The sequence below is a fragment of the Palaemon carinicauda genome, chromosome 20 (assembly GCF_036898095.1).
Source record: "Palaemon carinicauda isolate YSFRI2023 chromosome 20, ASM3689809v2, whole genome shotgun sequence".
NCBI lineage: Eukaryota > Metazoa > Arthropoda > Malacostraca > Decapoda > Palaemonidae > Palaemon > Palaemon carinicauda.
The window spans coordinates 22671428-22697621 of NC_090744.1; the positions used below are offsets into that span (position 1 = coordinate 22671428).

At 36.7% G+C, this 26194-nt stretch overlaps 1 protein-coding gene and 1 long non-coding RNA gene across 4 annotated transcripts in view; one reads left to right on the plus strand and one right to left on the minus strand.

Moving 5' to 3' along the window:
• Window positions 1-3379: 3379 nt before the first annotated feature.
• LOC137659464 (uncharacterized) overlaps window positions 3380-26194 on the plus strand; it is a 97130-nt gene continuing 74315 nt past the window's right edge. The window contains exon 1 of the long non-coding RNA XR_011047548.1: window positions 3380-3871. This is a non-coding gene — a long non-coding RNA (uncharacterized lncRNA). The remainder of the gene's footprint in view (window positions 3872-26194) is intronic.
• On the minus strand, window positions 10047-24045 carry LOC137660200 (sodium-dependent organic anion transporter-like). 3 transcript variants are annotated; one of them, XM_068394913.1, is made up of 8 exons: window positions 23984-24045; window positions 21631-22082; window positions 18855-19037; window positions 16133-16304; window positions 15440-15575; window positions 14623-14704; window positions 13846-14066; window positions 10047-12558 (listed from the first exon to the last, which is right to left on the minus strand). In XM_068394913.1, the coding sequence occupies exons 2-8, from the start codon at window positions 22054-22056 to the stop codon at window positions 12084-12086; spliced, it is 1695 nt and encodes a 564-aa protein (XP_068251014.1). In that variant the 5' UTR covers window positions 22057-22082; window positions 23984-24045; the 3' UTR covers window positions 10047-12083. The 3 variants fall into 3 exon arrangements, with proteins under 3 accessions (XP_068251014.1, XP_068251012.1, XP_068251013.1); XM_068394911.1 differs by having other exon boundaries at window positions 23914-24043; XM_068394912.1 differs by having other exon boundaries at window positions 23945-24001.

Genomic DNA, 26194 nt, shown 5'->3' on the forward strand with positions numbered 1-26194 from the left:
ATAAATCTATATTATTACTTTCATGTGATTTGTTATATTACTTTAACTTGCAAATAGTTTATTTTTAAATTTTGAGAATTTTATCTCTCCCTTTTTTTTTTAAATCTATGTAGGTGATGTTTTTTATATCATGCTATAAGGATGTATTTTTTATATTGTACAGCTAAACTGTGAAATAGAAGATGAATTATGGCTGTGATTATTTAATAGAGAGAATCTAAGACTTACAATGTTAAACTTGGACGAGTTGACTGATTCGAGTGCTGTAGTTGTAATAGAAGAATTTATTTGTTGCTAAAAGTTTGTCAATAAGCGTTTTTGCGCAAATAGCGGTTGACATAGATGTAAATAGTAATGAATTAAGTTAGTCTTATGCTAAAACAGACTATTCCTTCTGGGGCAGCCCTCTGCAATATGATTCTAGATTAGACTGGTCATATGAAGTCCGCATAGGTTTTTGTGGGCATATACGCTTGAAGCTAGGTTTTAGGTTCCCATGCGAATATTTGGATTAAAGCATAATATTAGGAATTAATAATAATAATAATAATTATAATAAAAATAATAATACTGGGCGACAGTATTTCACTTATCTACTTAGCCTTAATGTCTGGCTAAGCGGCACTGGTTGTGGGGACTAGTTCCCTGTCTTACCAAGAAGCAATCTGGCAGTAATTTTAGTCTTTTGGAAGCATTTTAAATGTAAAAGATGCTGTCTGAGCAAAGATCTGGCATTAATGTCAGTCTTCTGGAAGCGTTTTAAACGTTAAAGATGCTGTCTGAGCAAAGATCTGGCAGTAATGTCAGTCTTCTGGAAGCGTTGTAAACGTTAAAGATGCTGTCTGAGCAAAGATCTGGCATTAATGTCAGTCTTCTGGAAGCGTTGTAAACGTTAAAGATGCTGTCTGAGCAAAGATCTGGCAGTAATTTCAGTCTTCTGGAAGCGTTGTAAACGTTAAAGATGCTGTCTGAGCAAAGATCTGGCAGTAATTTCAGTCTTCTGGAAGCGTTGTAAACGTTAAAGATGCTGTCTGAGCAAAGATCTGGCAGTAATGTCAGTCTTCTGGAAGCGTTGTAAACGTTAAAGATGCTGTCTGAGCAAAGATCTGGCATTAATGTCAGTCTTCTGGAAGCGTTGTAAACGTTAAAGATGCTGTCTGAGCAAAGATCTGGCAGTAATTTCAGTCTTCTGGAAGCGTTGTAAACGTTAAAGATGCTGTCTGAGCAAAGATCTGGCAGTAATGTCAGTCTTCTGGAAGCGTTGTAAACGTTAAAGATGCTGTCTGAGCAAAGATCTGGCAGTAATTTCAGTCTTCTGGAAGCGTTGTAAACGTTAAAGATGCTGTCTGAGCAAAGATCTGGCAGTAATTTCAGTCTTCTGGAAGCGTTGTAAACGTTAAAGATGCTGTCTGAGCAAAGATCTGGCAGTAATGTCAGTCTTCTGGAAGCGTTGTAAACGTTAAAGATGCTGTCTGAGCAAAGATCTGGCAGTAATTTCAGTCTTCTGGAAGCGTTGTAAACGTTAAAGATGCTGTCTGAGCAAAGATCTGGCAGTAATGTCAGTCTTCTGGAAGCGTTTTAAACGTTAAAGATGCTGTCTGAGCAAAGATCTGGCAGTAATGTCAGTCTTCTGGAAGCGTTGTAAACGTTAAAGATGCTGTCTGAGAAAGATCTGGCAGTAATGTCAGTCTTCTGGAAGCGTTGTAAACGTTAAAGATGCTGTCTGAGAAAGATCTGGCAGTAATGTCAGTCTTCTGGAAGCATTTTAAACGTTAAAGATGCTGTCTGAGCAAAGATCTGGCAGTAATGTCAGTCTTCTGGAAGCGTTGTAAACGTTAAAGATGCTGTCTGAGCAAAGATCTGGCAGTAATGTCAGTCTTCTGGAAGCGTTGTAAACGTTAAAGATGCTGTCTGAGCAAAGATCTGGCAGTAATGTCAGTCTTCTGGAAGCGTTGTAAACGTTAAAGATGCTGTCTGAGCAAAGATCTGGCAGTAATGTCAGTCTTCTGGAAGCGTTGTAAACGTTAAAGATGCTGTCTGAGCAAAGATCTGGCAGTAATGTCAGTCTTCTGGAAGCATTGTAAACGTTAAAGATGCTGTCTGAGAAAGATCTGGCAGTAATTTTAGTCTTCTGGAAGAACTTTAAACGTTAAAGATGCTGTCTGAGCAAAGATCTGGCAGTAATTGTAGTCTTCTGGAAGCATTTTAAACGTTAAAGATGCGGTCTAGGCAAAGATTAGCCAGTAATTTTAGTCTTCTGGAAGAACTTTAAACGTTAAAGATGCTGTCTGAACAAAGATCTGGCAGTAATTGTAGTCTTCTGGGAGTGTTCTAAACGTTATAGATTCTGTCTGAGCAGAGATCTAGCAGTAATTTTAGTCTCTTGAAAGCTTTGTAACATCAAATTTCTTAAGTTTGAAGTTAAGATATAATTATTAAAAGGGATATGTAGTTTATTTTAAAATTCGGAATTATTGCATTTTATATGTGTTTGTTTGACTGTGTGACATTCATAATTCATTACAACATCTTGCTTGTTGATAACGAAAAATCATACGTTAGGTCCTATGATTAATTTTACGAAAAGAAAGTAATGAAATTTCCCTGCCAATATAAATATATTTCGTGATATTTTCAGCCAATCACCTTTGTATGAAGTTGATACAGACCGCTTAAAAAAAAAATATATATATATATATATATATATATATATATATATATATATATATATATATATATATATATATATATATATATATATATATATATATATATATATATATATATATATATATATATATATATATATATCATTAACTGTGACTTGGTTTATAAATAATTCTAGCTCAAACAGTGACAATTTCATTCACTAAACTTCATGGTACATAAACAACATTAATCAAATATGAAAATTGTAATTTGCCTTGCTTCCTTTCGTGACTGTCACCAATTTCATCGCAGGTCATAGAGTACGCTACAGGGGACAATATTAAGAGAAGAAACCTGTGTAATATTAAAATATCCGTATTTAAAATCATTTTGGGGAGGGAGAATTCCAGAATTCCATAGTCCATAGTGTAGAACAGACCTACAGTTAGAAATCTTTTCGTAATATTAGTGTCTCAACCGTTAATGCCAATAATAATAAGAATAGGGAAGTGGGGAATATGGGGAAAGGAAGAGTACCCCTGGATACAATCCAATTCATAGCTCAAAGGCAGGTACTCGGGATGGGAAAGATTAAGGAAATAGGGAGAAAGAGAAGTACAGGAGAAGAATAAAAGAGAGGGGCAGACCCTCTTGCCATATTAGGGAATAGGTATTAGCTAAGAAGCTCTCTAGTCAACCGTTAATGGTTCACTAGTGTTGATTGGAATAGGCCAAGATTTGTCATTACAGTTTCTTCAGATTGGTTTTGTAAATATCCCATTAATAGGCCCAATATAAATGAAAAAAAAAAAATAACGGAGCCTTTTCTTCTGTGAAGATAATATATGAAATTGAGTGAAACTAAGTTACTAAGACAAGATTGTCAGTTTGGTAGAATTGAAAGAGTTGAAAAGTTATACAATAAAGTGCAAAGTAAGTCCAAGAAACTTCCATACCACTGCTTGAACATTATATGCATGCAGAGAAACAATAACTCATCCTGGTTTAAAAGAAACATTTAATTTAGTCAACGCAGATGGCGTGCAGTGATTGGTAGGAATGGTTGATTGAATAAAGCTTAATCTGATTTTGGACAGTTTCATGAAGAATGTCCTTATCAATTATACCCCCAAAATGCTCGACTGTACAAGCCTTAAGAAATCCCTAATGGACAGCTGCAGTCCCAAAGAGAAGTCATTGGATTTCACCAGTACAGTTAAAGGTAAACAAGACAAGAATTATTTGTAGAAATAACTATTTTCTCTTTATTTTTGTTATTTGCGGGGTGGCTCTTTCAGTGTTGCGATGCATGGAATCCTGTCTAGCCTACATAACATAAAATACAGGTGTATCAATAGGCCTATACTGATGTTCATTGTTAATAATTAAAACCTCCACTATACCCTAGAGCCTCGTTAACTGGTTACTGTAGGTAGCACAATGCAGTCTTTCCCAAGGTCAAGGACATGGTACCCAGTGACAGGCTTGGGGCATGTCACTGGGTTGGGAGGACCTTTTACTTACAGATGTGCCCAGGGGTAAAATTATAGTTACAGACAGAACAACATTTTGAACGAAGAAAAATAGTTTTTCCTGTAGAAAATTGTGTTTTCACTAAATTTGACCTTCATTTCAATAGCAAATAAATCGAAAACCCGTTAGACCATCAAAGAACGGGAATATTTTTTAGAAATCCAATGGTTTTTGCACCACCATGCGCTCGCTTCGCTCGCAGAAAAAGAAGAACATCAAGCTCCTATGTACTGGAAAGTGGTACATGTTGAGCTGCACACACAAACCACTTTGATTATTATTTCTTAGGTAATGAAGTTTTTACTTGCACTGAAAATAAGTGTCATTTTCAAAGAAAACCAGCTTTTTTCCAAAGGAAACATATTGGTAGAAAAGGTTTTTCCGCCCATAACTACTATAAAACCACCATTTATAAATACAAGCGTTTTGGTACCATTATTTACATTATCATATTCATATCGTTCAAATTTGTTCCAGATAACCTTTCCTGGAAACGCTCAATTTTGCGTAAAGGTCATTATCAGTTTTTTTATTATGTTAGCTTAGGGGTGATTGGGTTTGTTTTACTCCCCTCCCCATTGGTAAGTAAGGGCATGATGATTTAAGTCAGAATTAGTTATGGTTAGTACATATCCTCTTAATTACCTTACAACTTGAACACATCACCAATCGGTAATTTCGTATATATTTGCCGACTCTTTATCAGCTTGTTTCGGAATTCCCTCACAAAATGCTCCACTCTCCATTTTACCCTGTATTATCCCCCCATATAGCTTATGCATAATTTGAAAATCTCAAATGAACACCCAGTCACAGCTAAGGCTATGCTTCCCCCACTGGACAGTTACCTAACCTAATCTAGGATACCATAATTTTTTTTTATACTATATATACGGTGATACATGTTGGGCTACCCAAAACTTTGCACACTGCATCACATTAAAAAGCTACTAAATCCTCTATCGTGTACTAAGACTAAGTTCAATACCCTTTCCTTGATCAGAATTCCGATTTCCAGAAAGATTGTTTTTTTTTTTCCCTCTGAGGTCCTTCATCATAGTTCTAGTTAATTTGCTATAAATAATTTATTGGATGAAACTGTGTCCAAAAATTAGAATGGTCTTAGCTTCACTTTGAACCTGCACTTAAGCTTTAGCTTTTCCTTTCAAATCATATGTGATTACACCAGCTAACTACAAATAAACCTAAACCTTATCTGCTCATACAGTCAGCCCTTCCTGTCCACAATTTCACTCTTTCGCGACATAGAGAACCGTATATTTGAGGGTTCACAAAAAGTACTCTAATTGTGCGACAATTTCAAACACACTGCGCTCCTTTGCACCTGCCTCGCTTTGCGATGCTTCCCTCCGCTCTTCACAACATCCCATCTTCACTGACTAGGCCTCAGTCTTGCATCATTTCTCCTCATGTGTGCATCTCCCTCTTCAGTCTGTTTTGAGCAGAATCATGTTTTATTGTAAAAACAGTGATGTATCTGTATACAGTAGTACATATTCCCGTACAGTGTTTATATTTACCGGGTAATGTACTGTAGATGTATGATTCCCTACAGTACTGCACAAGATGTGACGCATTAGAAGTTACACCATGCTTCAAGAATGCGTAGAACTTCGTATGAAAATGGTTAGTGGTCTTTGTATAAAATATTTACTTATAGTTAATCTTGAATACAATATCATTGTATACATATTGTACAGTACAGTATTACAGTAATGTATAATATTGTTTATTACCGTAACTATACTGTACAGTACTGTACGTAAATAACTACTGTACTCTGCAATTTGTAAATGTAGGTTATATGTGCAGTGAGTTGTCAAACAGTACGAGTCGTCCAAACAAAAACAGCGAACACTTACAGTACAGTTAAGCTGTACTGTAGTGATAGCACTGTACATATATTACATTGGTACTCTATACACTACAGTATCAGTAAGTGCTATATGAGATAGGAACAACAGTTTTTTGTTGTTATTAGTGTCCCGATGACTAATGTAGTGTTACATACTGTATTATACTGTACCGTAGCCTAACTGTGTACAGTACATTGTGTACATGTATGCACATGTACTGTACATCTATTGAAATGTATTCATTCATTTACACAATACTTATACTGTGATAGAAACCAAGTAAAAACAATATTAGGTAGTAGTTAGTGTTAGTCACCCGTGTGTAGGCAATGGGCAATGAGTTGGTAGGGTTAGGAGTTGTCCCATCATAGGGCAGCAAGTATTCGCGGATTCTTGGTTTTCGCGCCTGTCTCTGTTACCTAAGCCCCGTGAATAAGGAGAGCTGACTGTACTTTTTTCACCCTAACAAAACTAGCTTCACATAGCTGGTGATATTAAAAAGTTTACTTAAATCGTTTGTATCCTACTCAAAGTTTCTGAATTCGAATATCTTTGGATTCAGCCTCCATTTTTTCCTTTATACCAGATTGACTGGTTTTCAGCTATGTATCATGTGAAGCTTTTTGTGATGGACAAAATTTGGTCATGCATCATGCGAAACTTTTTTGTTTTTTTCTTGCCAGATTAGATTCTCCAAACACGGAAAGTGTTGGGAAACTTTTAACCAGGTAAACAAGCTTAGCTAATTCCAAGAATGCATTAAATCAGTGGTTCTCAACTATCTTTAACCCATGGAACCCTTATCACCTTCATTTTGTGTTGTGGACCCCTTTACCGTGACGGTTGGAAACGGATTAGCGGTAAATTGTACGGTGTCTAATTCATTCTAATATAAAAAAGGTCAACTGTGGGTATATGATAAGCTGTTTCGGTCATTAAAGGTCCTCGAGGTTGTTCCTAGGGGACAATAGCCTGGGGAATCTTCATCAACCATCATTAAATTGTAATAAAGCCAAGTCATATTCTCTTCACCCATAGGTTTATGAATCCCAAGGATTAGTTGACCAATTTGTGCTACAGCATATGGACCATTTTGGTTTGGAGCCATTTCAACTCTCAAGATAAATGAGATAGATTACTATCTCTTTTTAACTTTGTCATGGGGAAGATTACTGTAGAAATTTATTCTCGGTAATAACAGTTGATCTATGGACGGCTAAAATATCACTATGGACCAAAGTTTGATATTTTGTGTGGACCCCAGAACTGGTATGTGGACCCTGGTGGAAAACCACTACCCTGAACGGACGCTAAAGACTTTCTTATAATGCTTCCAAACACATCAGGAAGAAGTTGTGGTACAGTTTTTTCTGCGACATTCACATTCACGACTACAATGTCACAGTAATGTCAAAAGGGAAATAAAAAAAGGAGTACTCCAACATTGTGTTGTTTTTATTTACAAGAATTTTTCTTGTGTACCCTCCTTTAAACTTTTAAATTATGGTTTGATCCTACATGGTAAAAACCTGACTGAAAATTTGGAAAGAATAACTTGAAATTATTGATTGATAAAATGTGAAGAAAACTTCAATTATTATCTAACTGCAGGAATTTTTGTTACATTTATAGCCTACTTAGCTAGTGATAGCAGGTTAAAATGATGGGAAGCATTGAAGTGTTAGGAGTTGTGGGTGGGTTGGGAGTTGTCTGAACCTAAAGATGTTTGACTAGCGAACTTTCCAGCTTCCGAACGCACTCTCGGAACACATCTGGTCTTTACGGTGGTTGGTTACTATTATGATATGAACTCCAGCAATCAAAACCCATAATACGAACTCCAGCAATCCTGCAATCAGACCCCATAGGTGGTTAGTGCCATCATTGCACCTCACATGGTGCATTGTAGGTATTATTTGATGGTCTTTGCAGTGTTTCTTCGGTCCCTAACTGTACTTGCTTTTATGTTATTTTACTTTACCTCCATTCTTGCTACCTATTTTCCATCTTGCTGGTTAGCATTTAAATTTTACCTTAGCGTAGCTCCGGGAATTTACTTGAAGGACACTTGGTTGCTGAATGGATTTGCACGCCTAGGTGCTGGTCTGTATATGCCTAATTCAAAACCCTAAATTCAATCCAGTAATAAGCTGACATTGTTTCTGTAAATATTTGTTCGAATACCATGTTTTAAGTTGCATATGTACAGTCCGAAATGATTTGGAAAATGCCTCCAGAACACCCAGCAACCTTTGATGACGTCCACAGTTGTGGTAATGCTTGCCAATATTCTTATCCTTATTATCCCATGAAATCAAAGTCATTTTCACTTTATGGCTGATGCTGTTTCTACTGTGATTTGCATTTTATAGGTTAGTAGCCTACTCAGCTATTGTTATCTTTTGAAGTGACTGTTCCATACGAGTTTTAAGGTCTAGTTAGAGACATTGGAGTGTTTATATCATAGGTGCCAACTATTAGAAACAGTCCTGTTTGTTGTTGATTGTTAAAAGTATTGTATTGTATTCCTATGTTTCTGTTGTTTTTTTCACTTTAATTCCATGGAAGGTCAATGTTCTCATAACCTTTTGTATTTGAAAATAAACCATGGTGAGGACCACAACAGGGAACAGATGATACTTCTAAAATCCCAGATCTTTATGAAGGCAAGTCTTGGAAAATAATTCCTGCTTAATGAAAAAGGAAATTCTCAATTTCAAAAATCAAATGACTGTATTTTCGTCTATGATTTATTTTTCTTTTTTTTTTGCTGTGATAGCCTATATATTGAAGTTTGATGCCATTTTCAACAACTACACCCACAAAAAAGTCCTTGGTAAATTACTGGGTAAGTCGGCTGTGGGTACGATGATAGTAGACCTACAACATGGCTGCAGTTCTCATCTTAACATTTGGAGTTTTTGACTGGGGGAATGAGATGTTCCTTTAGGATATTTGACACCACATATACTTCTGTGTAAGAGCTATGGCAACTAAGAGGAGAGATGAGAACAGGATTGATGTATCTGAGATGAGGATGTTGAGGTGGCAATTTGGGCTTACTAGAACGTATAAAGTTTAGAACAAACATGTTAAGAGGCACCCTCAAAATAGCACCAGCTTCAACTAAGGTGAGATAAAGTAAACTGAGATGGTATGGACATATAAAGAGACGAAGGGAAGACCATCCAATTAGGAAGATGATGGATATGGGACTACCAGGTGGGAGAAGATTAGCTAGACCAAAATTTACTGTGGATGGACTGAGTGAAAAGAGATATAAGGGAGTTGGGACTGAACGAGGAAGATGCCCTGGGCTAAAGTAAATGGAAGAATGTGTTGAGGAACCAATACAGCAACCCCAAATAGGGACAAGCTTTTAGAGAAGTTATTCTTCTTTGTGTTAAGTAACAATTGTACAAGATACAGACCATGCCCAATTTATAATAGATATACAGTACAGACCAGTATTTATGTGTGTGTTAAGCCACAATAGGAAAAAGAAAAAACTTGTTTGGAGTTAGTAATTTTCTTGTTGGCATCGTCACACTTTCAATACAGAACATTGGATCCCTATGAGGTCAAATTTTTGCATAAAGAAAGAGGTTAAAGTAGGGTCAGTGGAAAACAAACCACAACTTAGAGTTTAGACCATTGTTTCCAAAATATTTATTTGGATAAGGTTATTAACATGAATTACTGCGTTGGCCTGTGACCCGCTAATCAGGTGGCCTGAGTTGAGCCAATGGATAGGTAAGCCATTATCTTTATGTATTTATCCAGTGGGTGCCCTTCTGAATTTTAATCAATCACCTGAGAAAAAGAGTAAAGATTTGTGCTAATGGAGACCACATTTAACTTTAGCTTGTGCACCGAACAGAACTATTATTTTGTTTATCATATCTGCCAATTCCAAAATCAATTTCGTTGTTTTAGAATTGCACCTTCGGATGTGGCAAGTTAGACACCACTAGTTAGGGAAATATCCATTTTTTAACAATTTTATTCAATAAAATATACCTTACAAACCCCATTGCCTCTAAATCTCTATAAATGATTTGGACTTACTTTTTCAAATTTGTCCTTTGATAAGGGGATGCCATATATAAGTAATCTTTTAGTAAGAACTACATGACATATTAACAAAACAAAGAGCAAAACTAATTGGAACCATAAGTTCTTTTAGGGCATACTAAGTATCTCAGTAAGCATAGGATGGCATAGTTCGTTTTGATAATCAGTAAGATCCAACGTCAATTCAGACAATGTACATACATACATACATATACCAAGGCACTTCCCCCAATTTTGGGGGGTAGCCGACATCAACAAAGAAGCAAAAACAAAAAGGGGACCTCTACTCTCTACGTTCCTCCCAGCCTAACAAGGGACTCAACCGAGTTCAGCTGGAACTGCTAGGGTGTCACAGCCCACCCTCCCACATTATCCACCATAGATGAAGCTTCATAATGCTGAATCCCCTACTGCTGCTACCTCCGCGGTCATCTAAGGCATCGGAGGCAGCAGCAGGGCCTATCGGAACTGCGTCACAATCGCTCGCCATTCATTCCTATTTCTAGCACGCTCTCTTGCCTCGCTCACTTCTATCCTCCTATCACCCAGAGCTTCCTTCACTCCATCCATCCACCCAAACCTTGGCCTTCCTCTCGCACTTCTCCCATCAACTCTTACATTCATCACCTTTAGCAGACAGCCATTTTCCATTCTCTCAACATGGCCAAACCACCTCAACACATTCATATCCACTCTAGCCGCTAACTCATTTCTTACACCCGTTCTCACCCTCACCACTTCGTTCCTAACCCTATCTACTCGAGATACACCAACCATACTCCTTAGACACTTCATCTCAAACACATTCAATTTCTGTCTCTCCATCACTTTCATTCCCCACAACTCCGATCCATACATCACAGTTGGTACAATCACTTTCTCATATAGAACTCTCTTTACATTCATGCCCAACCCTCTATTTTTTACTACTCCCTTAACTGCCCCCAACACTGACAATGTACAACACAGACAATGTACAACAAATATATCTCTATACTGTATAGTCGTCTCAAGAGATCGGTGATTATCACGAGTTTTTTTACATGGTGCAAAAAAATCTTGAAGCATTCTTTGTTAACTTTCCATGAAATTGGACAATTGGAGTCACAATGATTATTCTTACAGCAATTAGTTCCACCACAAGGATTTATTGCTGGGAATTAAGATTGTTTCAGCATTTTCTGATTTCAGTTTCACTTATTACAGCAGACTCTCTGTTTCATATAATGAAATATGCTTACTATATAGGCAGCTGTATTTTTAATGACATCGGTGTCTCTTGAAAGCGCTTGTGATATATAGTTGTGAAACTAGGGAAAATTGTTGACTTGGTCACAAAGTTTTCATAACTGATAAAATTATAGCAATCTATTGTTTTCTATAAAAATTCAATATGGGTGACCATTTTATAAAAATTGTCTGGATAATCAGGATGGTTAGTCTAAGTACGATAGATTTCGGCTAGCTAGAAAATTCATAGAAAAGGCAGTCGATAGATAAATACTCTAATAAATAGACATTTTGTGTGATGATTATTCAGGATTTAAGCATGACAATACAAAACGGAAAAACATTAAAGACCATCTACCATTATCAAGAACATCAACTTTTGTTGTAGATCAAAAGGTTATGTATCGAGTTTCAGTAGTGTGATATAATGGAACCTGATTACATGTCTGAGAGAAAATGGAGGTAAATGTGAAATTGGATGAGAGTTAAGGCTAGTATTTACTACGTTTTAAGGGAATTGCAATGATAGACTCACATCTAATCTTTGTTACCACTTTGTGTTTGATCTTAGGCTTGTGTCTAAATTGGGACTGCAATGTAAAAGCATAACACAAACAACTAATAATCAGAAAACAGGACCATTGTTATCCTTGATGTTGGGCTCAATTCTTTCTGAGGTTAACGGAAATTTGATAGGACCATGTCCGTCATAGCTTACTTTCAAACGGACATTTTCTTCCTTAAGGAACTCTTGGTGAAGCCTTCAAGCACAATAGTATTGCTCGTCTTTCCTAACTGGTATAGTTCATCGTTTTCACTTTTCTCTGTTATAGATCCATTTTCTAAGGTTTTTGAGGGAAGTTCCCCATTTTGTAAGATTTTCGCGGGAAGTTCACCATTTTCTAAGGTTTTTACGGGAAGTTCTCCATTTTGTAAGATTTTCGCGGGTAGTTCTCCATTTTCTAAGGTTTTCGCGGGAAGTTCTCCATTTTTGTGTACTTTCTCTCCAGCCTCCACCACTGGAAGAAAGGCATTCGTTTCCTTGGAGCAGTTTTCAGTATCGGTCGATTCTTCTTCTTTTCCTGTCAGACAGCAGCCACAGAATCGTCTTGAAAGTGCGCAGATGGCGTAGAGGATCATGACAGGAGGTCCAGTTAGCATCATAGCAGCCATGATGGGTAAAGCTGCCAAGTCACTGACAAGGAAAGCAAGACAATTATTACTAACAATCTTATATCTAATAGTGACTACAGTACTTTAGCTTTCAATTAAATTCATGAAAGCTTTTCCTATAGGATGTCGGAAGAATTTTAGATAGATTAAATAAAGTAGAATCGTTGCTGTAATATAAATCTAGAGAAGATTACTTTCATTTATGAATGACCTAATGGATCCCAGTTCCAAGATTCTGGCCTAAAAGATATAATCCAATCTAGTCCCATCTATTGATAGCTATATGTGAATATTCTTAACCCAAGATTATAGACCTTGCTCAGAACTGTCTTCTAAAACTTCATAGTTACTAAAAGTCTCTAAAATAAAGAATTAATTTAAAAAGAGCAGATTCCTCCTTGGTTATTATGTCTCTTGAGCTAACAAGTAAAAAAATGGCTATTAATATGTTATAGACTACATAAAATCATGGTATTCCTCTTTTATATTGATAGGTGTGTTAGTGGTAGGTTGATTAAGGCACATTCCTGCTAGAGAATTATAGGATCAGACAGTATGGTGTTGAATCCATCTCTTGAGTAGGTCTCTGGCATATTCTTCACAGGTGTGTTAGTGGTAGGTTGATTAAGGCACATTCCTCCTAGAGAATTATAGGATCAGACAGTATGGTGTTGAATCCATCTCTTGAGTAGGTCTCTGGCATATTCTTCACACAATCTCATCATTCTTCACATGGCTGACAACACTAAAGAATTAATTTGCTTGCAAAAACTGTATATTTATGATCCTTATACATGCTAAGTACACTGGATGGATGAAGTATTGGTACATGATTTGTGTAAAACGTTTTGGACCACAGTATGAAAGTCTGAAATATAAGTGTCTGGCATCCCCCGTTAGTATACCTGATGTTGGGGGGTTCCATAGAAGGACTACTACTGATATCCCTGAATCCTCTTTCCAATATATAACATATGGTAGTGTTTCAATGATGGCTCCACACGTTGACTGTGACATTTCCATCATAACTGAGGAGACGTATGCTCCTGCTATCTGACAGAGACTTTGCTTTTCAGTATAATGACGTTCTGAAACATTGGCCCAGTGATTCGGTCCTTCTGGAGCACCCATAACTAGGCATACCAACCCTCCCAAGACACCAGCACTTAAGTTAATTCTTTCGGTATGCATCAGACCCTTTTGCACCAATACTTTTGCGATCCAGTGTACATTCAAAATAATATCTGATATCTAGCGAATTGAGAAATGTCTGTAAAAACATTGCCGATTTATCAAGTAATCTACTAACCTGTTTGGGCTGGGCAAAGATAGTTTAAGCAACATGAAGGCAACCCCAGGGTTCTGCATTGCTGTCTCAATGCTGATTGCTATGACCTTGTCTTTTGCAAGGCAGAACAGCTTGGCAAACAAGGCGCCGAGAGTATAACCTCCAAGGGATACCAGGAATCCTGCTGCTACCATTGGGCCTGTCATCAGTAAAAAGACCTTGTAAGAGTTGTAGGTACCAATCTGTGAAGAATAGAAGATACCGCGTCAACTCTACCCGAAATAAACAATTTCTTCAGTTGGGAACTATTCACCCCTCGTAGTACCCATAATTTTTGGTATAACTGACGTCTATTTTTTTATTTTTTCTACAAATATTTTTCATATATAGCTATACTTATAGTAACTATATATATATATATATATATATACATATATATATAAATATATAGATATATATATATATATATATATATATATATATATATATATATATATATGTATATATATATATATATATATATATATATACATATATATATATATATATATATATATATATATATATACTGTACATATATATATATATATATATATATATATATATATATATATATATATATATATATATATATATATATATATATATATATATATATAAAGAAAAACATGAGCTAACATAATGATTACTATATTTGCTTGAAAAAGCCCAGAAATCTTCAGGAGTTTGATACCACAGAAGTTTTAGGATTTTATGCAATAAGAATATAGAATTTCCTTTTAAAAAATGTAATCTTACAATCATGAAGAAGAGAATCACAATCAGAGTGAAAGGTTTGATTATCTTCTGAGCCTTGGTTGCCCATTGCGGTCTCTTGTGCCTAGAATAGAAAAAGAATAGTATATTAACACCTTGAGAAAACTACAAAATTTGTCTAACTTCCAACTTGGGCTAATCATAATTGTCTAGTAACATTTGAAGAACTACTAAATAGGTCTAATGTCCTGCTTAACCTAACCTAAGATCCCGGGTTCTGACCTAACGGGGGTTTGCGACCCCTGAACCACTGCCGTCTCAATACAGCCTGAACCCTCCAACCTAACCCAACACACTTGTTTGGTTGTAGATTAATCATGTCATGTGCAAGATAAAGTACCGTATATCAAACAATACTTTATTTGTAAATTAAATGAATAGTTGCTGTAATAAGGAGCCACAACTACTAGGTACTGTAACCAACGATGCTACCGCATTATCTGCCATCCACATTTCACCTGTTCCGCTACTCAAATACAGTCGGACACAGGAATTTCTGGCACACCTCGCTCTGAGGAAGTACACCCAGTCCCACCCTTACGGCGTGACGAATTCCAGTGTGTAGCCCCACCCACCACCTCTGCCATCTTGTCCTTACACTATCTGCTTGATTACTCGCCGCGCAGTAACGGTGTAGCGGTGCATTTCAACAGAGCGAGGTGTGCGAATTCTTGTGTCCAACTGTACATCTGTAATATACGGTATGTGAATTCTAAGCATACACCTACATATGTGTGTATATTCTCAACACACTTTTTTTGGAATATTGATACTAATGAAAACTCTTGAACTCGATTACTTCAAAAGGATTCCAAGTCCAACTGGAATGGTCAGTCCAATGAGGGAGAAGACCAGGTTCATGAATGGGATCTGCAGGTTATCATTGTCCTCCAGCAGACTCTTGCCCAAGGTGAACATCCAGAGGGGCATCATACCTGGGCGGGAGAAAGGAGGACTGTAGATGAACTCACTCTTTAGCTTTTTTAGATATAACCTCCGTTTTCAATTATCTTTTTACTCCACAACCTCTTTTGTCTGTTACTTCATTGTGTGGCTTTGGGTTTACCCATTTTACATATTTAAGTTGAAAGGTCCTTCTAGCTCCAATGGAGGTTAAAATTCCGTGAATAGATTCATGGTAAAGAGATAGAGGTGTAATAAACTTGAAAATTATGTCGTCCAGTAACCTTAAATTGTTTATAAAAGCTTTTTATATGTTGATAATCAAGACATGTATTATAGCGTGGAATAATGCAACCAATCAGAAAAGTTAATAGATTTGAGTCAATTTAATAACGTCTAAAATTTAACAGAATCGCCTTTTACTTTTATTCGATTTAGCACTAATATAGACCAAGAACCAAATCCCCCAAAATAGGAATAAATTTCCTTAGTCTCTTATCTGGAACTGTGAAACGTTTAAAGATATAGAAGACAAAGAAATCTGATGAATTCACCATACAAATAACAAGGGAAAATATGTGACTGTTACCCATAGCAGCGATAGTTGAGACGGCAGTCATGGTAATGGACAGGTTGATGTCACCGTCGAACATCAGCGTCCAGAAATTCGACATGAGTCCCCCGGGGCAGCATCCCAGGGTGAAAAGACCCAGGCGGTCCAAAGGGTTGTCAAAGAAGAGCTTCCCGAAGAAGAAAGTCAACTGCAGGCGTAAGAATAGAAAAGATTAGAAGGTCAATTGCAGGCATAGGAATTGGAGATTAGGAAGATGGTCAAATGCAGGAGTAAGAATTGAGGAGATTAGAAAGAAGGTCAGTTGCAGGAGTAAGAATGAGGAGATTATAAAGGAAGTCAACTGCAGGAGTAAGAACTGAGGAGATTACAAGGAAGAAGGTCAACTGCAGGTGTAAGAATTGAGGAGATTAGAAAGAAGGTCAACTGCAGGAGTAAGAATTGAATCAAGGAGATTAGAAAGAAGGTTAACTGCAGGAGTAAGAACTGAGGAGATTACGAAAGAGGAGGTCAACTGCAGGAGTAAGAATTGAGATTACGAAGAAAGCAAATGTCAATTGCAAATTATAATAGAGGGGATTGGAAAGAGGGTCAACTGTAGGTGGAAGAATTGAAGAGATTAGGAAGACATTCAACTACAGGAGTAAGAATTGATGAGATCAGAAAGGTCAACTGCAGGAGTAAGAATTGAGGAGATTAGAAAGGCCAACTGCAGGAGTAAGAATGAGTGAGATTGCGAAGAAGAAAGTCAAGTACGGGAGTAAGATATTGAGGTGATTAGAAAGGTCAACGGCAGGAGTAAGAATTGAGGGTATTGGAAAGGTCAACTGCAGGAGTAAGAATTGAGGAGATTAAAAAGAAGATACACTGAAGGAGTAAGAATTGAGGAGATTAGGAGTAAGGTCAACTACAGGAGTAAGAATTGAGGAGATTAGGAGGAAGGTTAGCTAAAGGAGTAAGAATTGAGGAGATTAGGAGGAAGGTCAACTAAAGGAGTAAGAATTGAGGAGATTAGGAAGAAGGTCAACTACAGGAGTAAGAACTGAGGAGATTAAGAAGGCCATCTGCTGAAGTAAGAATTAAGGAGATTAGAAAGAAAGTCAATTGCAGGAGGGGGTCTCTCTCTCTCTCTCTCTCTCTCTCTCTCTCTCTCTCTCTCTCTCTCTCTCTCTCTCTCTCTCTCTCAAGTGTGCTATACAATTACATGGCCCTTTATTCGTTGCAATAATAGTAATGATGATGATATCATTTAATGGAGTAGTGTTGTCAGTACACTCAAATGGTACACTGTAGACTTTAATTAAAGGCCTTTGCAACCTCCTTTTAGCTTTTAGCTACTCTCACTTTTTAACCTTCTAGTATATCACTGCATCTGCAGGTTTTCCCTCTGTTGCAATGTTGATGATAATATAGATATAGAACACTGAATTGTCATAGGCTGCAAGAAATTTATGTAATCAATCACTCTTAATTTCAGGCTAAATTTCATCGTAAATCTTTAAATAGATGAAATAAGTCTCTAATCTTGCAGCGTAATAAGTGATACGGAAGATAGGAATTGGATTATCGCAGTACATGGCCGTGAACTGATTAGAATATTACTTCTGCGTCAGGACTGATTATTGCATCATTCATTTCGTCTTTTACAATTAGGGGTACTTGAAAAACAAGTGCATGTAGTCCTTTTTGTTTAATGGTTTTATCTTTATTAATGGTTTTTTTTCGATCTTTATTATTATGATTATTATTACTGCTCTTAAAGTGATCATTGCTTTTTTTATCATTGTATTGTCTTTAATGTTCGTTATTTTTTGTTTGATGTTGTTGTTGGCTGGATGATGTCCTTGTTGAGTGGTTGTTTCTATATCAATAATATAAAGACCTTTTTCTCAGCTATAGAATAAAACCTAGTAAGTAGTTACCAAATCTTCAGAAATCACTGTTGTTACAGTATTATCAATACCTATAATGATAAATAAAGTAGTATTGTAGTAGCAGATGTCGTTATGCATATGTGAATTATGATAAGGAATGCCACTAAAATCAGAATGAACGATTATGGAGGCGTTAAGTGATAAAGATTAAAATAAAACCCATCATCAAACCGGTACTATTAAGTCTAGTTATTTCTACAATCAAAGAAGCCCTAACAGGGGAAGCAGCGTATTGCGGAAGAAATGGAGGAATAATGAACAAGCTATAGAAGAGAGAGAAAAAAATAAAGTGCATTAAGATTAACAATAATGTCAAACAGATAAGTAAGGCTGCGACTGAGTGCAGCTCCTCATCTTTAACATGTCCTGCCCATAAGCATCGTGATTGGCCACCACTTAAATGGTCTTTGCTCTGCTGTGGATCACTTTACTCGCAAATAATCGTTATATCATTGCTCTTCTGTTCGGGCCTGCAGTAAATGAATATGCTGTGCACGTCATTTGCATCGACCAGTAGTGATTGAAGTATCATAATTACATACATTCTGTTTTATTATTATTGATATTTTTTAAGAATCATCTGTGAGAAAATGGCAGCCAATTGTGATACTTGTAGGCTTAGCATGTTAAAGATGTAGGGCTGCACCCAGTCGCTTATGATAAGGCTTATATAGACATGGAACTTCACTCATATTAGCATGTCCATTAGAAAAGGGATTTTGACAAAGGAAAAATCTATAGAAAAGTGTAAAGAAGGACTTCTTTCACCGGCCGTCACAGGTCGCCCCAGAAAATTATTTCCTTACCAAGGGCATGAGTGTGAATTGAGAGATAAACCCGCACAATGGGCCTAGGGGCTTCCGGAGGACACTGAAGATGAGGTGCAGGTCCAACTGAGAACCCATCATGGTGTTGTTGATGAGCATGAAGATGAGACCAAATCCAATGAAGACGTGGTCAAGCATCAGAAGCTTTCGGTCGACCACGATCTGTAATAAAGGGAAGAATCAGTCCTAATACAACACTCTCTGGCCAAAGTTTATATTCTAATTTTGTTGGTGAAATATGGAAACGAAGGACACTTTACTTATGCTTATAGAAATTAAGAGCTCTTACTTATCACAGAATAGTCTACAATGGATACTATACTCAATGCAATGAGAAAGGGCCGATATAGGATTTCTACACTAATGCCATGTCTCCACAGATCACTAGCCTGCCCCATACTCTCTCTCTCTCTCTCTCTCTCTCTCTCTCTCTCTCTCTCTCTCTCTCTCTCTCTCTCTCTCTCTCTCTTTTCTTCCAAGATGCACCTGTTCATGTTGTGGATAACTATCATAGCTTGGCTATGAAGGTGGCCATACAGCAAGCTTGAAGCAGGGGAATAATCCATTACGAGTGTGTGTGTGTGCGTCAGAGTATATAACGGCAATGTCTGACATATGACATTTAGAAGGGGAGAAACTCTTATTAAAATATACACACATTGAATTCTACTTCAGTGATGGCGTGGAACAAAAGTTAGAATAATTTCAAATATAATTTCGGAAATACACCAATCTATATAGAAGCAGAGAAAGAGAAAGAAAGACAGGGATAGAGAGTAAGTAGGTGGAGCAGGGTTGGAGAAAGAAGGCAAGCTGGTGATCTGTGGAGATATGGCATAAGTGGCGTAATCCATTTAAAATCAATGCCTTCCCCTATCAACCCTTTCTCGCTGCGTTGAGTATAAGTAGTTTATTGTTTTTTTTTTTCTATTCCATAATTATTTTTCGTTTCTATTTATAATGAAGACAATAAAAATGCATGATTCTTTTCAACATCTCTTTCCTGGATTTTGGAAAGTATAAATTATTGTTAAACTTTAGCCAACAAATCAGTCTTAACTAGTTCTGTTGTATGTTATGAATGGATTTTAGAGTGACAGAATTTGATGTCCACTCCCAGAGAATAGAACTTTCAGATTTAGGATAAATATGAGCTAATGCTTGAAAACAGTAGCAGAGGTTCAGTATTAGACACTAGTATTATTTTGTACCTGTTTGTTTACAGTTTCTCTTAGAGAATAGGCTACGCCACACCAAAGTTATGCTATGTATGGACCATGTTGTTAGGCTGTTTTTTTTTTTTTTTCTTAATTTTCATTTTCTTTTAGACTCTTGTGCTTTGATGCTTTATTCTCTTAATTATTAAGCATATTCCTTATCCTTTCTCTTAGATACTACATCATTATCATCTACGCTTATTGACGCAAAGGGCCTCTGTTAAATTTCGCCAGTCTTCACGGCTGACTAAATCTATAAAGGATTCATTGGCTAGATACATCAAAGGATACTACATACAGAAGATACTACATACAGTAGACTAATTCACTCTTAAAAAAAGAATGACAGCCTTTAGGCTTCTATCACTAAACTCTCATGAACTTTGACCTTGGATATGGTGATCTATAGTGATCGCTTCTTTTCACATTGACCTTACCCATTTAGTGCCACCAGTTCACCTCATGCTAGGTGCTGTAGGCATTAATCAAGGATCTTCGACCTCTATCTGCCTTTCGCTTTCTTCTGGCTGAACAACCTGTTAACTTTTACTTGATATTGCAGCTTGCTATGAATTGTACAAGGCCACAATTCATAGACCTAATCTAATCATTTTTGCTAAACACCCCCCCCCCCCCCACCACCATGTATCTATTGATCTTGTGGCCTCCATTGTCAAATGCCATATTTTTTTGCACTTTAATCATTATCTTAAGATTGGATTAGGGTTCAGTCAATCTTGAATTATATATAATTTGATAGAGGAAATTGCCGAGGATATGTCTAACCCAGTTTTCTACTATCTTTACTATCTTGATTAGATAGTATGAGAATAATAAAATAGTTTTTTTTTCAAGATTTCTGGTCATATGCATGCAGTCGTAGGTACAGTTGGACACGGGAGTTCCTGGTACACCATCATTCTAAAGGAAGTGCACCATCACAACCTTAATGCATGGCTAGTTCCTGTATTTATCCCTGCTACCACCTATGCCATCTCCCCCTACACTCCCTGTTTGGTTACTCACTGCACAGTAAGGGTGTGGCATGGTACACTTTCTTAGAGCAAGGTGTGCCAAGAATTCCTGTGGCCAGCTGTACTGCGGTACGTGGAACAGTTGGACAGTCTCCCCGACATGATAAAGACCAAGTGTTTGGCTATATATATATATATATATATATATATATATATATATATATATATATATATATATATATATATATATATATATATATATTTGTGTGTGTGTATACATCATATATATATATATATATATATATATATATATATATATATATATATATATATATATATATATATATATATATATATATATATATATATGATGTATACACACACACAAATATATATATATATATATATATATATATATATATATATATATATATATATATATATATATATATATATATATATATATATATATATATATATATATATGTATATAAACCAAAAAAAATACCCGCTGTTTACACTGCATATCAAAGTACGTATACAATCAAAACATCGTTGACTTACCTGCAAATCGTCGTGCAGAACAGTGCCGTTTTTTAACGGAAGCTCGAACTCATTACCGGTGACGTAAAACGTAATCTTCGAAAGACCCCAATAGTAACCAGACAGAGTAATGGATTTATTAGCCCCGCTCTCGACCTCAGCAGCTGTGAACTCTACATCCGGGTTAACAATGTCCAGCTTCCAGTCTTCGTCAGCCGCCATTCTTAGGGATAGTTTTATTGAAGAGGCGTCCTGTAGGACATTATCCTGCTGGATTTCATCGCTCGAGTTGAGACGTACGGACACCGTCAGGTTGACGAGGGTGTCTTCGGGAATTTTCCAGACGCCATTTGGGTATGTTTCCATGTAGAGGCCTTGGGTGGGGTAGGATACCCACAGAAGTAGTGTTGATAGTGTGACGCATGCCCTCGTTATAAATACTGCCATCCTTTTAATTATTGGATCACTAGTTTCTGAAAGTCATTAATGATATGATAAATGATTATTTTTTTGCGTTTGTTATCACTGACGATACATTATCAAGTTATTAGATAACTTGCTTGCTTGCGTGTTAGATTGTCCAACCTTGTGCTGGACACGGGCTCTTGCGTTGGTAGCCCGTAGAAAAGTAGTTAATTAATTCAGCAAAAAGATCAACATGATACAGTATAATCAATACAATATATACTGTATATCATACTTACAAACTCATTTTTTTTTAAAGTCTTGAACACCTTGTGGAAGGAAAAATCACAATAAAAAGTTCAACATTTTACTAGTCTTTATATAATATAGTTCTGTGATAAAGTTATTATCTAATTTTCTAATAAAAGCTTATTTTTTCATTATAATCACGAAAAAAAGCTCAATGAACTCATTCTCATTCTTGGTTATTTATTGAATCAACAGAAATCCGAAAATATATTGTAGTTTTTACCTAAATATTTAAAAGAAAATTTACATTTCCCATTCTTCCACTTAGAGAAGACGATACATAAAGAATACGATACACATGTATTACGATACACATGTATTACGATACACAACCCCAGCGCTTCCTGACCTCTGGCCAAAATTTTATAAAATAATCAAATCCTGAAGATTGAGTAAATGCAATTTTATAAGAAAGGAAAATTTGAAATATTGAAATTAATCAAATGTTTTGATGTTGATCAGGCTGAAATAAGTCTTTTTTATAGTTTATATATCTGTTTTGACGATTTTACTGTTTTTTTAGAATATTTTATTTTAATTGTTCATCATTTCTCATGATGTTTATTTATTTCCTAATTTCCTTTCCTCGCTGGGCTATTTTTCCCTCTTGGAGCCCTTGGGCTTACAGCATCTTGCTTTTCCAACTAGGGTTGTAGCTTAGCTAATAATAATAATAATAATAATAATAATAATAATAATCATCATCATTGCAGTGATAGTGATATAATAGATGTAATCATGATAGTATAGAAGTGAAAATGATAATAATAGCGATGTAATGGAAGTAATAATCATAATAGTAAAGATATAATACAAGTAACGTAATTATTCCCAGTGGAAATTAAGCTTTACGGAAGTAACAACAGTAAACTACAGATCTTTCATTACTAGCTGGTATCAACGAAAAAAAAAAATTCTTTACTAAAATCATTTTCAATAAAGCATGCGTTATTTTAACTATTTTTCACTCTAAACACCACGACGCAGTATTTTGGAAAAAAAAAATTGAAATATTTTTTTATAAAACGCGATGTTTTCACTATTTTTCACTGTAAAAATCACGACGCAGTATTTTGAAGAAAAAAAATTAATTAAATAATTTTTAATAGAACACGCGATGTTTTCACTATTTTCACTGTAAAAGAACGTGACAGTATTTACTTTTTTTCACGTGACTTCGTTTTAATTGTAAATTTAAATATTAAAACATACTTTGATTAGACTCACTAACTGTTCAAATTATAATCCATGCCACATATACTGTTATTTCTAAATTCACCGATAGATTTTTCGTAAGGAAAAATTCTTGAATAATTTCATTGTTATGAAAACTTGATTAATCATTTCGAATATTATTTCGTTTCCAAACATTAAAACTGTTTGTTTGGGTGTGTCATCATGGGTTATATAAATCTCCAAACACATCAAATAGGAAAAATATCCCAAAATGTTTTGTAAAAATGTGCCATAAATTCATCAAATATATTAAAAAAAATGCTTCAATTTACAAAAATGTAATTCGATAATAAAATAACTTAGATGATCACTAAAACATAATAATGATTAAATTGCTGTGTATTTTATCAATACATTAAAATATCATGAAAATGTCGTGTCCAACGGATCAGCCGCACAGCGCACACAACGGCCACCACTTCACACTTCAAAGTAGACAAGAACTAGTCCCAGCTTCGGTTCAGAATAATAGTGCCACAATAAGACCTAAAAACAGAATATCAGATAATGGGCCAATCGCTTTATCTCACAGTACCTTATCTCATTTTATTTTTAGTAAAAAATCTAGTCATTTATCTCAGATATCTTCCGTATAAGTGGAGCACTTGATGCGAGATGTAAATTAGTGGATTTTAGTGTCAAACTTCCTTCTACTTTTATTTTTTGCTTCTTCTGAGTGTCTGGTCATTGGCCAGTCTGTCTGTCTGATTATCTGTCTAACCATCTAGAGAGGCTATCCGTCCGCTATGGTTTTTTTATTTTTTTTAAGGTCAGAAAATCTGTATGTTTTCTCTGACCGATGGCTATTCAGCATCTCCACTGACTGATGACAATTTAGCTTCTCCCCTGAATGATAGTGATTCAGCATCTCTAATGAATGGTGGTGATTCAGCATTTCCTCTACCTGATGGTGATACAGCATCTCCTCTGACTGATGACAATTCAGCATCTCATCCATTTCTGAATGATGCTAATTCAGCATCTCCTGTGACTGATGGCGGTTCAGCATCTCCTCTGACTGATGGCAATTCACCATCTCATCCATCTCTGACTGATGGCGATTCAGCATCTCCTCTGACTGATGGCAATTCACCATCTCATCCATCTCTGAATGATGGTAATTCAGCATCTCCTCTGACTGATGGCGGTTCAGCATCTCTCCTGAATGATGGTGATTCAGCATCTCCACTGAATGAAGGTGATTCAGCATCTCCTCTGACTGATGGCAATTCAGCATCTCATCCATCTCTGACTGATGGCGGTTCAGCATCTCCTCTGACTGATGGCAATTCACCATCTCATCCATCTCTGACTGATGGCGGTTCAGCATCTCCTCTGACTGATGGCAATTCACCATCTCATCCATCTCTGACTGATGGCGGTTCAGCATCTCCTCTGACTGATGGAAATTCACCATCTCATCCATCTCTGACTGATAGCGGTTCAGCATCTCCTCTGACTGATGGCAATTCACCATCTCATCCATCTCTGAATGATGGTAATTCAGCATCTCCTCTGACTGATGGCAATTCACCATCTCATCCATCTCTGAATGATGGTAATTCACCATCTCCTCTGACTGATGGCGGTTCAGCATCTCTCCTGAATGATGGTGATTCAGCATCTCCACTGAATGAAGGTGATTCAGCATCTCCTCTGACTGATGGCAATTCAGCATCTCATCCATCTCTGACTGATGGCGGTTCAGCATCTCCTCTGACTGATGGAAATTCACCATCTCATCCATCTCTGACTGATGGCGGTTCAGCATCTCCTCTGACTGATGGAAATTCACCATCTCATCCATCTCTGACTGATGGCGGTTCAGCATCTCCTCTGACTGATGGCAATTCACCATCTCATCCATCTCTGAATGATGGTAATTCAGCATCTCCTCTGACTGATGGCGGTTCAGCATCTCTCCTGAATGATGGTGATTCAGCATCTCCACTGAATGAAGGTGATTCAGCATCTCCTCTGACTGATGGCAATTCAGCATCTCATCCATCTCTGACTGATGGCGGTTCAGCATCTCCTCTGACTGATGGCAATTCACCATCTCATCCATCTCTGACTGATGGCGGTTCAGCATCTCCTCTGACTGATGGCAATTCACCATCTCATCCATCTCTGACTGATGGCGGTTCAGCATCTCCTCTGACTGATGGAAATTCACCATCTCATCCATCTCTGACTGATGGCGGTTCAGCATCTCCTCTGACTGATGGCAATTCACCATCTCATCCATCTCTGAATGATGGTAATTCAGCATCTCCTCTGACTGATGGCAATTCACCATCTCATCCATCTCTGAATGATGGTAATTCAGCATCTCCTCTGACTGATGGCGGTTCAGCATCTCTCCTGAATGATGGTGATTCAGCATCTCCACTGAATGAAGGTGATTCAGCATCTCCTCTGACTGATGGCAATTCAGCATCTCATCCATCTCTGACTGATGGCGGTTCAGCATCTCCTCTGACTGATGGAAATTCACCATCTCATCCATCTCTGACTGATGGCGGTTCAGCATCTCCTCTGACTGATGGAAATTCACCATCTCATCCATCTCTGATTGATGGCGGTTCAGCATCTCTGACTGATGGCAATTCACCATCTCATCCATCTCTAAATG

Bases quoted from the DNA above. Each gene is read 5' to 3' on its own strand.
- LOC137660200 (XM_068394913.1), bottom strand. From the start codon at position 22,056: ATGGCAGTATTTATAACGAGGGCATGCGTCACACTATCAACACTACTT. The intron at 14,705-15,439 runs GTAATCGAGTTC...TTTCTATTCTAG, and splicing joins GGACTTGGAATCCTTTTGAA to GCACAAGAGACCGCAATGGG. The intron at 14,067-14,622 runs GTAAGATTACAT...TATTCTTCACAG, and splicing joins TGATTCTCTTCTTCATGATT to ATTGGTACCTACAACTCTTA.